This window comes from Cyprinodon variegatus, unplaced genomic scaffold, assembly GCF_000732505.1.
Source record: "Cyprinodon variegatus isolate N-32 unplaced genomic scaffold, C_variegatus-1.0 Scaffold175, whole genome shotgun sequence".
In the NCBI taxonomy this organism is placed as follows: Eukaryota; Metazoa; Chordata; class Actinopteri; order Cyprinodontiformes; family Cyprinodontidae; genus Cyprinodon; species Cyprinodon variegatus.
In genome coordinates, this window is record NW_015150628.1 from 880,589 (window position 1) to 894,108 (window position 13,520).

Genomic DNA, 13,520 nt, shown 5'->3' on the forward strand with positions numbered 1-13,520 from the left:
TGTTGTGTTTTCTGATTTGCCATTGTGTTTTCTCTTTTTGTGTTGTGTTTTCTGATTTGCCGTTGTGTTTTCTGATTTGCCGTTGTGTTTTCTCTTTTTGTGTTGTGTTTTCTGATTTGCCGTTGTGTTTTCTGATTTGCCGTTGTGTTTTCTCTTTTTGTGTTGTGTTTTCTGATTTGCCGTTGTGTTTTCTCTTTTTGTGTTGTGTTTTGCACCTCAGGGCCACCGTAATATAACATAATAATATAATATAACTGTGACATTAATACTGCTATTCGGTATTGCTTAGAACAGGGGTTAAAAACATGCGGTTCTGGAGCCACTGGCGGATCTCCTGCCCAGTCTGGGAAGCCAGTCTGTGGCTCTGAATAGGGGCTAAAAATGATATAAAGAGCAAAACTGATCTAATATCATGACAAATACCAGTCTTAAAAGCTTTAATAGTTTCTATAAAAAACATCTGAATTTAATTTTCACAACAGAATGACATTAAAACAACCAGAAATATGTTTTTAGAGCTTTTTTTTTATTATTTGGTAGGAAATTAGGTGTTCTATTATTGTTTTAAAACCTACAACAAAGAAAAAAAACAGTTGGTTATTTAAGTTGGCAACAGATTTCCTAGGACAAGATATTTACGAAAAAAATAGGCTGTATAAAAAGACATGTAATACTTAGCTGGACTCAAGGCTAATGGCTCTCTACATCTGAAAGGTTGCAGACCCCTGTCTTAGACCATGTTTGTTTAAAGAGTGAGTTAACACTGATCTCTAGTGGTAAGAGAAAAGACTGTAATCTTACTTGTACTTTTTTTTTTTTCAAAGCACGAAACAAATCCAAAAAAATAAAGAAAAACAATAAAATAAGTTGATAATTAAATGTTTTTTTAACAGTAACTAATTAATCTAAAGCACAGCTTAGTATGACACTGCACGGTGTAAGTTGTCTGATTACAAGCTGTTCTTCAGCCCGAGGCCAATCCTCTACAGGCAGAATATGCACTTTTTAGATGCATCCTTTTTAAAAAACACTAAAATCAAATACCTGTGAATGACATGAGTGTGTCATTCAGATGTACAGAGGCCTAGCAAGAAGTCAGTTAATTCATTCAGGGTGGTTAAAGCAGGGATAGTTAAAGGTTTTCCATTATTTAATCTAGAAAAAAAACAATATTGATACTGTTTATAATTAATGCTGTATATCCAGGATGTTTGGATTTGTGAAAATTGTTCTGAGGAACATTAAAAAATACCCATTGTTTACATTTTACTGTGCATTTAGTAACACAAACAGGCTAAATTTGTCAACAACTGCAAACTATGTCATGAACATTAACAGTATTGAAGCTTTTGGTTTTTTTGAACTGCACATATTATAACAATTAGAATTCCCTCTTACCTCTGGATCCAATAGTCACTATGCTAATGTCCCAGGTGGGAAAAGGATTCTGCATACTGCGACACAGTGAAGAAGACGCCTCCTTACAACCATGGCACCAGACTGGTGGATCTTATAGACATGGCTGTGTTGGATTTTCTCATGAGTCAGTTTATTTTTTAACTTCTAAATATTTAAAATTCCACCCAACTATCAATAGAAGTAGTATATAAACTCCATGACTAAAAAAGCTTTATTACGGGTGTTTTTTCTTTGTAAGGCAACATGGACAGACATCACTATGAGACATTTGAAGAATTTGGCAACGACACATTTCTCCTTCATCTGGACAATGGACGGGCGTGAGTGTCTTCTTTTATAATGATCTACAAACATGTTATTAATTGTTCATTTTATTTACCATTAATCTACACAGTATTGTCTCTATGTTGTCTCTAAAGAAGTTTTTGTTTAAACTGTTCAGGTTTGGTCGGCATTCTCAGGACGAGCCTTCGATTTTAGCACCTTTGGCACAGTGTTGCAGGTATATCCAATATTTTGTTTTAAAATGAGGGAAATTGAAGAACAAAGATTGCAAATACAACAGGGCTGTGACACACAGTAGGGTTGTTAGATATTCCATTTTTATTTTGTTTTAGATTTTTTTATTTATTTTTTTGTTGGGGGGGTAGTAAATCATGAATTAAATGTGTTTAAATAAATCTTTCGGAAATCTCAGTTCTATTCTACCAGCCATACTTTACTGTGGGACCTTTCCGAAATCAAGAAATCTCTTAAATAGAACCTGACTGACAACATGAAGTAGGCCAAATGTACACCGATCTAGCAGTTTTTTTGAAGGATGTGCATCGTGTTACATCTAGCATGAAACTTAGCTTTAAAAAACATCATACTTACACTCAGACTTTGAGGGGGTATTGTGTTTGTCTGGGGCTGCTTTGCTTTATCAGGATCTGAAAAGCTTTCTGTAATTAAAGGAAACAAAATTGCAGCTCATCTCTTCCTGACCTCATGCTTTGAAAGGCTTTGAAAAAAAGTTGAATTAAAGTTTTGCATTGGAAAAGTCAAAGTCCAGTCTTGGATCTGCTTGGTGAGATCTTAAATAAGTATTTCATGCTCAACAACCAACCAGTGGGACTGAGTTTGTCACGATTTGTTTAGAGGTTTTTATGAGGACCCAAATGCAGAGGCTGACAGGCAGGGGTGAGTTCTTAAAAGGTTTAATGAAGATCAGGCAGCAAAAACAGGAATCCAAAAATCCGACATAAAAATCAAACACAAACCAGAACCATGGAGACATCAGGGGAAAACCATCAAGGAGCCAGGGTGAGAAAAGGTAAGACGGGGAACCAGCAAAGAGGGACTGCAGAGGGAGTGTATTTATGGCTGACTGAACAATGGTAGGACTAATGAGCTGATAAGGACCAGGTGTGACTAGAGCTGATGAGGAAGCCAAGGGAAAAGAACACAAGGGGGCAACAGAGGACAGACAGAAAAACCTAAGCAACTTAAATGACTCCAGACACAACAATAAAGCTAGAAAACCTGACTAAACTTGAAACTGAAAACTTGGAGAAAAACAACAGAACCAAGATCGTTACAGAGTTAGGTCTTACACGGTGATATCAAAGACTCATGGTCAATTATTGCAAAAACTCAATGATGGTTGCAGCTGCCAAGGATGAGAAAAAATAGTTTGCTTGAATATTTTTTTTTCTAATTTAAAATTATTTTTGTTGAATATTCTCTGGGTAGCTTTAATATAAAGTCATAAAATATCTTATTTTTTTATACATTAGTGTATTTCTTAAAAATGTCATTTGTTATCCCTTTAAAGTTGATGTGCTCCCCCCTTCGCCTCTTTTCCCGTAGAATCCGGCGCTCCACCCTCCTCCGCCTGAGGCTCCTGTCTCACCCTGACTTTCGATTGAGTGATGTCATGAGGGAATCATTGGCCCAGGATCCTCTGACGGCTGTGGCCCCGCTTCTCTCTGAACCACACCTGTCTGCCTTGGATCGACGCCTAGCAACCGTCTTGGGGGTTGTTCAAACATGCCAGGACACAAACACGGATGTTGTTTATAACGATTTGGATCAATATGAAGATCAGCAGCTTGAGGATGATTCATGATGACATATTATGTATTTTCTATATTTAATATTTGGTTCCATTTTTTTTTTTATGTTTTCTAATTTAGTTTTTAGGAGTCATGTGAAAGAAATAAAAAATCTCTAAGGTTCTTTTCTTTCCTTTGATGTTCTTTAAACAGTGTCCTTATGGGCCCAATTAAACCTTCCTTTTTAACTGTTTTTATGAAATTTTTATGAAAATCATAATTAAACAAAGACTAAACTTCAACATTAATTTAACCACTTCAAAAACTTAACAAGAAATCAGATGATTTTTCATTTTAGCTCATTTGTTCTCTGTCTTCCTCAATTTACAGTCATCTTTCAAATGAATAAATTGTACAAAACCCACTCAGTGGATACTTTATTAGGAAGATTTTCATGCATCAGTATGGATTATTGGTTTATTTTTCCTTCACTAATGCCTCAGTTCTTTGTGGGCAAAGATCTTTGATTGTTTTATGGCACTAGTGGATGTTTATTGTAAAGTGTGCTGACAGGAAATGGGATACAAGAGAGGGGGAGAAACATGTGGCAAAGGACCAAAGGCCTCCATGTCTGGGTCGTGTGCGCAAATGAAAAATGTGGGCAAAGTTTCAACAACATTTCTGAGACTCTTCTGAGAGATTTTGGTTCATGTTGAACTGCAGATCTGTCATCCATACTCTGAAACTCCGGGTCCACCATGTTTCAAAGGTGCTCTGTTGGGACTGGGTGACTAGAAGTCTCTTAAAGGAAAAGTCCGGTCATATTAAGAATTCAAACTTCTGAAAGTGCTTTAAATATGAAATTAAATTATTACCCGATGACCTTATGACCCCACCTCCCCCCTTCCGGTCCCATCCCCCACGAATGATTTATGACCTCTATGACCTTTTTTACCCGCCTCCCCTTTTCGACCCATCCCCCATCCTTCCGGACACTTTATGACTTAATTACTTCATGACTTCCGGAACCCTCCCCATCCTTCCACACTATTTGGTCTAAGCTGCTGGTGTTTGAACTCCCACCTTACCCACTCATATGACTATGCCTTCTTCCATCTGATTGTGACAACTGTTTGATTCTAACACTTATTTCCCTCAAATTAGGCTTTAATGTGGGTTTAAACTATTCCATAGCATTTTTCCATCCACAAATCTTATTTTATTTTACGGTGTCCTGCTGGTTTTAGAGATTTTCAGCTGATTTTGATGATTGCAGTTCAGCAACAGCCTGTTAATCAACTATCAGTGTAAATTAGCATTGCTGGAGCAGGGACACCTCTAAAACCTGCATGACAGCGGCCCTTCAGGACCCACTTTGGGGATGCCTGATCTAATGTGATGAAAATCAATACACAATCAGTAATCAATAGTATAATGAGTAATGCTTTTTTATTAAGAGTCCTTTCATAAACAAGTATATTTCTGAGAAGAACTTTTACTCTGTAGTGTGTGCTGGTGCTCATAAAACCCAACCCCCACCTCTGCTGCAGATCCTTACTGGTTGTTCACACTTTGCTTCATCTGCTGGCTCAAGTCTGCTCTGCATACCCCCCCACCCAAACTCTATTTTCTTTAGAGCAACCTTTGGCTTTGCTAATTCAACTGTAGGATAAATATCACTAGTTTAAGTTTGTCTGCCTTTTTAATTTTTCGTTTTTTGTTTATATATATAACTTTACTTTTTCTTGTTACTGAAAGTGCACTATAAATAAACTGGCCTCACCTTAAACCTACTGGTCCTGAATCTGGGCTATTCGGCCAGGGGCAGGAAAATCAGCTATTTCACTAAAAGCCTTTGGTTGGACCAGCAACACGGAGCTATAATATGAACAGTTAGTTTCCTGGTAATCTGGCTATTTTTAATTCTTTGTAAAGAACAAGGCTACGGTCTTCTTTAGTTACTCAATCACAAAACCATATGTGAGTGTTCTGTCAAAAAATTGCCCAAAAAATGTTCATGTTAAACCTAAGATAATGTTTTGTGCTAACATTAGGGAACCCATGGTTGTTACAACTAGAACTATAGATGAATTGGTGACAATTTCAAATTTAAATTTTTATCAAACTTTGTTTACTTGTCAGGCAGAAGAAAATAATAATTTAGAATTTGTTTAAGTTTATATCGAATTACACTATTTATTTATTTTTTTTACTCTAAACATTATTCCTAATCTCCCCAAAACACATTCTTACTAGTTCTACCATAAACTCCATACTGATGACTCAGAATTTTAGAATAAGGCACTAACTACTGATTTCTTCTCAGTCAGTGATCAACATCTAATTATTTAGTTTGCTTTGTTTCAGTAGTTGGTAGGACCTTTGCTTCAGAGCTTGGGTAAATGCTAATAAATAAAAACAAGGAAGGACCAATACTTTGATGCAAACATGGGGGGAAGTCATGTTATTTCCTGACTTTTTCTTTCAGCTTTATTCAGCTCTATCCTCTCTACCAAGCAGTCATAGGATAAGTGTTTATTTCATTTAGTTGCTGAAATGAAAGTTTACAAAAACTGATAGGAACAAGTTTTCATTCCATAGTAGAAGTTTGAAATAAAATCTGAATGAGAGTGTAACAATTTGATTTAGAAGCATTTTTGACATAAATGAACAATTTCATAAACAGGGTGCTTTTCTTGAATTCTGATCTTTTCCTTTTCTAAACAGAATCAACTAATTTATTCAGTTTTGTCTGTATTTTGTAAATTGTAGCAATGGCTCCTTTCAATTCAAAATCAGTTCTGCATATCCCACAATCTATCGATATTAGAATCCCATTCAATGACTGATGGGCCGAGGCCCCAGCATTTCTTTTAGCTTATTTCCAATTATGCAAACACCCTACTTTGATGTGTCCAAAAAATGAAAATCAAAGGTAAATTCCAAACTTCTCATACCTGAAATACTTCTTAACAAAGTTGGTGTGATTGGGGGAAGGTCCATCTAAGAATGGATATCGGAGTTGATTCATCTATAGTTCTAGTTGTAACAACTATGGTTTCCCTAATGTTAGCACAAAACATTATCTTAGGTTTAATACAAACAGTTTTTTGGGCAATAGGAGAAATGAAAAGGGTCTATTTTGTAGACTAATGCAGTGCAGATGGTATTTTGACAAAACACATATGGTTTTGTGATTGAGTGACTAAAGATGGCCGTAGCCTTGTTCTTTACAAAGCATTAAAAAGAAAAATAGAGAGGAATAGAGTTTGGGTGGGGGGGTATGCAGAGCAGACTTGAGCCAGCAGATGAAGCAAAGTGTGACCAACCAGTTAGGATCTACAGCAGAGGTGGGGGTTGGGTTTTATGAGCACCAGCACACACTACAGAGTTAAAGTTCTTCTCAGAAATATACTTTTTTATGAAAGGACTCTTAATATAAAAAAGCATTACTCATTATACTATTGATAATTGATTGTGACTTGAGTTTCGTCAGATTAGATTATGAGATGTAATTTACCTGCAAGTGAAATTTTTTTAAATCTTATTTCAGTTTAATATGGGAAAAAGTCAGAATTCTGATTTTTTTCTCACTGAAATAAAATTTAAAAATCTGTAAACTTATTTCTTTTCCCAGTGGCCCTAATCCTCTTCCGTAAAAGTGGAATGTGTTCTACTTTTTTTTTTTTGTTGTTGTTGTTGTTTTTTGCATCCCTCTGTTGTCAGGAGAGATTTCATAATAAATCCGTACCACTTTCATTTTCGAAACGTCACTAGAGGAGGTGGATCAGAAGGCACGTCCTCCTCCACGACTTTAGAAGTACTTCCGGTCACCACTGTTGCAAAAACTCAATGATGGTTGCTGCTGGAAACTCGTGAGATATTTAAGGTTAATACTTCTTAATACAGCTGATCGCGTGTGTGGGGCTGTTTACTGAGGCTGAAGTCACAGAGAGAAGTTGGTAGACTTTGCAGAGAAGCTCGCCCTGCAGGGCCTGCTGCGCTGACCGGATCATGGATCCACTAGATTTCCTGGAGACCGATGAGCTGCTCCGCTTTTTCCACGCTCGGAAAACTGAAATGTCCTGCATGGAAAACCCGCAAACCTTCCTGAGCCAGCTGCGAGATCACAACCTGATCCCGGAAGACAAATACCAGGTAAGCTTTTCAAACTGACATGTTTGTTATTGCCTGCTGCTCTACACACCCACATATCACATTTCGCGCCTTTATCTGTTTGGACATTAGCTGGGGAAGCGTAAGCTATAGAAGACCTACTCTGCCATATTTACAAATAAATACAGAGATAAATAAATGCTCAATAAATAAATGCTCAATAAATAAACAAGCATACAATTAATTGCCCCCCAAAAATACAATAAACAAATAAATCCATTCAGGATTTCTGCGTTACATTAACGCACAGTCTACTGTTTGTATATAGCTTCTGTGTATATATATATATATATATTTTATATATATTCTATCTTATTTTGCTATTTTGTTTTGTTTTTTGTCTGCACCATCAACACCAAGTCAAATTCCTTGTAAGTGCAAACCTACTTGGCAATAAACTTGATAAACTTGATTCTGATTCTAAATGTAGGTAGAAATTAAATTATACAGAGATACATAAATGTATATCTCTTTTAATTAGCTTCTTCATTTTTTCCGACTTTGTAATAATTACTTGACTCTCTCTCTTTTTTTCACTTCCATACAGAAAGTCCATATTCTTATCTTCAGTTAGCACTGAATACATGTCAGATAAAATAATACTACTTATACTTCAGTGATAGTATCTAGGTGTTACTCTATTGTACAGTGTGGAGGACCAACTCTGCCATATTTAATAATAAATACAGAGATAAATAAATGCTTAATAAATAAACAAGCATACAATTAATCGCCCTCAAAAATACAATAAACAAATAAATGTAGGTAGAAATTACATTATACAGAGAGACATAAATGTATATATCTGTTTTAATTAGCTTCTTTATTTTTTCGACTTTGTTATAATTACTTGACTCTATCTCTTTTTTTTCACTTCCATACAGAGAGCCCATATTCTTATCTTCAAGTAACACTGAATACATGTCAGATTAAATAATACTACTTATACTTCAGCAATAGTATCTAGGTGTTACTTTATTGTATATCTTATACCATGTCTATTGGTTGTGCTGTTATTTTTACATCTCTTTGCAGGTGATGAAGCAGCCTGGAGATGTTTTATCGTTATCTCCCTTTTATCTCCTCTTTGTCTCATCTTTTCTACTTTTTTCTGTACTGTTCTACCCACATTGCAGTTTCCATATAATCTGTAAAACTCTCTGCATGAATTATAATAAAGCAGTTTATATGCATAAATCAAGCGGAACACTATGGCGATAGCCCTACTGCTCCACTTGTGAAAGTAAAATCTGTTGGGCTCTTTTTGGCATCAAGACAATTATTCTTATTGCCACATTGCCAGACAGGACAATGCTTAAAAAAAAAAAAGTTGACTCTCTAACACACACCCCTTACTCATTTTCATAATGAAAGAGAAATGCATACAGAAATTTAAAAATGACAGGCAGAAATAAATAGCGTTGAAGAAATAAATAAGGAAAAAGATGCAAAGGAAGAATAAAACAGACAAAAATATTATCACATGCACCAAAATAAATACTTAAAAAAATAAGTAATAAATAAATAAAGCTAAAGACTATAACGGACAATAAATAAATAAGGTAATTATTACAAAGGCAAATAAATAGAGAAGCTAATTAACAGAGTTTTATACATTTATGTCTCACTATATAATTTAATTTCTACCTACATTTATCTGTTTAGTGTATTTTTGGGGGCAATTAACTGTATGCTTATTTATTTATTGAGCATTTATTTATTTATGTATTTATTTTTAAATATGGCAGAGTTGGTCCTTCATACAAACATTCATAATTAGAAAACAAAAAAATACATGGATCTCATGTTTTATTGCAACGTAATTGCAGAGACTTTCAACTAAAAGAAAGATTTTTCCACACGCAGCTTTTCGTTTTTTTGAATATTTATTCACGAATATGTAAAACTTAAATATTTCTAAGATATCAAGAAGCAATAAGGGCAAAAGTCTGGCGGATAAGTGTTATTATTTAATATGTGGTTAAGAAAGGTATTATACACAAAAAAATATATTTTTCGAAAATTACTAAAATCATGTAATGCTAGACGTTTCCCTAAAATAAAATTTTTAGTCAAATTAAATTTTAATGTAATTCACAGCAAATAATATTTTGACCTAGAGGCAATAGGCTAATTAAATCTAGCTTTATTTTTTGGGTTATTTTATGGAATGGGTTGTTTTTTCTGTTAATAAAGATGCAATGACTGATAACCGATTGGTTCAACTTGGTCCTGTGCTGTACGTACCTGCTGAAGTAATCCACTGGGAACCAATATAGGAGATATATATATATATATATATATATATATATAAAATGTTAATTTCTAATTTCTTTTGTGTTCAGAGCATCATCCGCATGAAGAGTAAAAATAAGATTAGGACAGGTGTCTATGATATTTTGGACTGGCTGGAGAATAAGAATTCGGAACACATCCAGCTGTTCTGGAGATGTGTCTTCAAGGACGTTATCATGACCCAGTATCCCACAATTAAGGTGCTGCACACAAGCCTCATGGACGGTAAGACTTTACAAGGTTTGCTTTTTTTGTTTGGATTTGTTTACGTGTAAAAAAAAAAAAAAAAAGTCCCTGTTAATAACGAAGCAAAGAAGAAACATTTTCAAAATGCCAATAACTTTGCCCCCAGTATATTAAATGAGTATTTCCAATGCTTTTCATTATATTCATCAATCTGTTGATGTATTGAAAATATACGGGAAGACATTTTTAGGGAGCGCTATGTTTTAATTAAGTCGTTCTGGAAGAAAAAAGCCCTATTTCACAATAATAGCATAGTCGTTAATGTTTTAAGTAATTAGTATGTTCTAATTATCGTTTTATCACAGGATCTTTTCACTTTGACCTACAACTACCTGCGAAGGTGGAAAGTGAAGAAAGTGAAGAAAGGGGAAGCTCAAAGCATTCGGACAGTGAGAAGGAAACTAAGTCAGCCAAAAAGAAGAGGAAAGCCAGCAGTGCCAGCAACTGTAGCAGCGGGGAGGATCAGCAGCCTGGTCTGTCAGTAAAACAGAACCCAGGTCAGAGGAAAAAGACCAAGAAAATAAATTACAGTAAGTCACCTCTTTGAGTTTTAGAATTTAAAAGATTCAGATCAACTATAAGAGGAGTTATAAAAAAGCTTAATTTTTTCGATCAATGATGCATGTCTCTGCAGTCTGTTAGATGTTCCTGAAAATTATGCAATGTAGCTTTAATGAAAGGAAGGATAAATAAATTACTAATTTTAGACGATCGGAATGGGAGAAAAGTCTGAAAGTACAAACATTTTTCCATGCTCCTTTCTTACACTCATCCAGACTTTGAAACTGCAGAAATACATTTTCATGCTTTTTTTAGGCTGCATACTGTAAACATATCATAGAGCTGAGTGTCAGTGATTTAATTAACACAAATGTCATAAAAACAAATTAAGAGTTTATCCCTGCACCTCTCTGTACGTATTTGAGGTTTTTACTCTGAACTCTTGGAGCATCACGGCCTCTGGCTTTATAACCCAGAATCCGAAGTAAACTTCATTGAGCTTCTCTTAGATTCTTCTGCATCTGAACAGTTTACAGTAATTATGACTTTTGAGTGCAAATGAAACACTACAACTGCCATTGCCCACCTTGATGCTATGTGCTTTCTTACTCTGCCTTTCTTACTTCTCCTCAGGTTCTCCAAGGAAGGGAGAGGCAGAGGAGATTTGGACCTGGCCCCTCTATAAGAGCCAGCTGCCTGTGACCTGTGGACAAGAGGAGGGGACGCTTATAAGAGACAAACTGGCCAAAGGTTAGACAGCATGAGGCAAACTCAACGTCCAAAGTGTCTCCCCTCATATGGGGTCATTTCCCTTTAAAGGCTGTTTGTTTGAAAGATAGCCAAAGACATACAAGCAGCTCTTACTATTATAAACTTTTTGTTAAACTTTCAGAAATCTTTTATGTAAATTATGCAATCTGTTGTTTTCTCATTGCTTCAGGTGAAAAATGCATCTTGGTGGATAAGCAGTGGTTCTCTCCGTCTGAATTTGAGAAGTTTGCAGGAAAAGGAAGCAGCAAGAACTGGAAGATGAGCATCCGATGCAGGAAGACCCCTTTAGGAAAACTTATTAAGGTTTGGGGGCAACACAGCTTTGGAACAGCGATATTTGCATCTTCCTATTTCTCTTAACTCACGTGCTGTTATGTGGGTAATTTCTTTGAAGGAGGGACACCTGAAGGCAGCAGCCTACAAAAACAGACGCAAACTGGTGAAAGGAAAACAACAAAGTAAGAAATCCAAATAATTTAGATTCACTTATTGTTTTCTCACCCATGTCTTTACCTGCGTTTCGTAACACTTTTCTAACAACGCCACTATTGTGGCGATTCCAAGGACAGGCGAGCAAGGTGACACCTGTGACTTTGAACTATTTCCTCTTGTTGCATTGCTTCAACCAATCAATTACGTAGGGTGAAGGAATGAAGTGAGGACAAAGTGTTTTCAATCAAAATGGAAGACATGTTAAATAATATAAAAGGAAAAAGGAATGCTCCTAAGAGGTTCGTGAGTCTCTCTTGGTAAAGCCGCTTTAATTATCCCCTCAAACGACTATTATATCGTTCTTTATTCGTCCTCCTGTTAGCCTCTTAGCGAGACACAGCATGCCGTTATAGGTCCCAGATCAACTCGGGGCCCTGCCTCTGCTGATGATGATAATAATAATAATAATAATAATAATAACACATTTTATTTAAAAAGGCGCCTTTTCTGGACACTCAAGGTCACCGTACAAAAGCATAAAAAACACAGTGTCAGAAACAAAATAAAAAAACATTTAAAAAATACAGAGGTTGTGACAGTGAAATTGATATTTAAAGAGAATACGCAATCTTAAACAGATGAGTTTTGAGTTGCATTTTAACATGCAGGAGGTCTGACAGATAGGGGGGCAAGGTGGTGAAGTGCCTTGAATGTCATCCTGATAATTTTATAGTGAATGCGTAACTGTACAGGGAGCCAGTGGAGCTGTCGGAGGACCGCAGTGATGTGGTGGATAGAGGGAGTTCTTGTTGTGATGCTGAGTTCTGGACCAGCTGTAGTTTGTGGAGTGATTTCTGAGGAAGTCCAAAGAGGAGGGAGTTGCAGTAATCTAATCGGCAGGTGAAAGGACTGTGCAAAAGTATGGCAGTAGTGTGTGGGGTAAGGGACGGACGGAGGCGGTTGATGTTTCTTAGGTGAAAGTAGGTAGACCTGTAATGTTATTTATATGGGATTGGAAAGATAGTTTGCTATCGAGGATGACACCCAGATGCTTAACCTGGGGGGAGGGGGATATGGAGCAACTATCAATAGTAACTTGGAAACTGTCGGTTTTGGAAAGAGTTGATTTGGTGCCAATGAGGAGCACCTCAGTTTTACTACTGTTTAATTGAAGGAAGTTTTTGGTGAACCAGGCTTTTAATTCACAGATGCAATTTGTGAGGGAGGCGGGTGGAAGAGAGGACGATGGTTGCGTGGTGAGGTAGAGCTGGGTGTCATCGGCATAGCAATGGAAGTGGATGTTAAATTTGCGGAAGATATTGCCAAGATAGATGATGAAGAGCAGAGCCCTGACAGAGCCCTGGGGCCCACCTGAGGCGACGGAGGAGGGGGTGGATTTGAGGGTCTTCAGTTGAATGAACTGAGTGTGGTCAGAAAAATAGGAAATAAACCAGTCCATTAGTGATACCAATGGAAGAAAGCCTACTGAGGACGGTGATGTGACAGATGGTGTCAGGGCTGCACTCAGGTCGAGGAGGATGAGGATGGTGAGTAGTCCAGAATCAGATGCCATGAGGAGGTCACAATAATTCAACACTGCTCAGATAAACTTAAGTTTCATAAGAATCAATTCTTCTCAGGAGA

The 13,520-nt window shown here is 36.4% G+C and overlaps 2 protein-coding genes across 2 annotated transcripts in view; both read left to right on the forward strand.

Moving 5' to 3' along the window:
* Positions 1 to 3,579, forward strand: part of LOC107087175 (extracellular serine/threonine protein kinase FAM20C-like) — a 14,733-nt gene extending 11,154 nt beyond the window's left edge. Inside the window, exons 7-10 of the mRNA XM_015378595.1 lie at positions 1,434 to 1,543; positions 1,658 to 1,739; positions 1,862 to 1,921; positions 3,271 to 3,579. Of these exons, the coding sequence (XP_015234081.1) occupies positions 1,434 to 1,543; positions 1,658 to 1,739; positions 1,862 to 1,921; positions 3,271 to 3,529 (511 nt within the window). The 3' untranslated portion in view covers positions 3,530 to 3,579. The remainder of the gene's footprint in view (positions 1 to 1,433; positions 1,544 to 1,657; positions 1,740 to 1,861; positions 1,922 to 3,270) is intronic.
* Positions 3,580 to 7,284: 3,705 nt separating this feature from the next.
* LOC107087168 (nuclear body protein SP140-like) overlaps positions 7,285 to 13,520 on the forward strand; it is a 15,175-nt gene continuing 8,939 nt past the window's right edge. The window contains exons 1-6 of the mRNA XM_015378588.1: positions 7,285 to 7,613; positions 9,977 to 10,151; positions 10,478 to 10,702; positions 11,307 to 11,423; positions 11,614 to 11,747; positions 11,839 to 11,902. Of these exons, the coding sequence (XP_015234074.1) occupies positions 7,470 to 7,613; positions 9,977 to 10,151; positions 10,478 to 10,702; positions 11,307 to 11,423; positions 11,614 to 11,747; positions 11,839 to 11,902 (859 nt within the window). The 5' untranslated portion in view covers positions 7,285 to 7,469. The remainder of the gene's footprint in view (positions 7,614 to 9,976; positions 10,152 to 10,477; positions 10,703 to 11,306; positions 11,424 to 11,613; positions 11,748 to 11,838; positions 11,903 to 13,520) is intronic.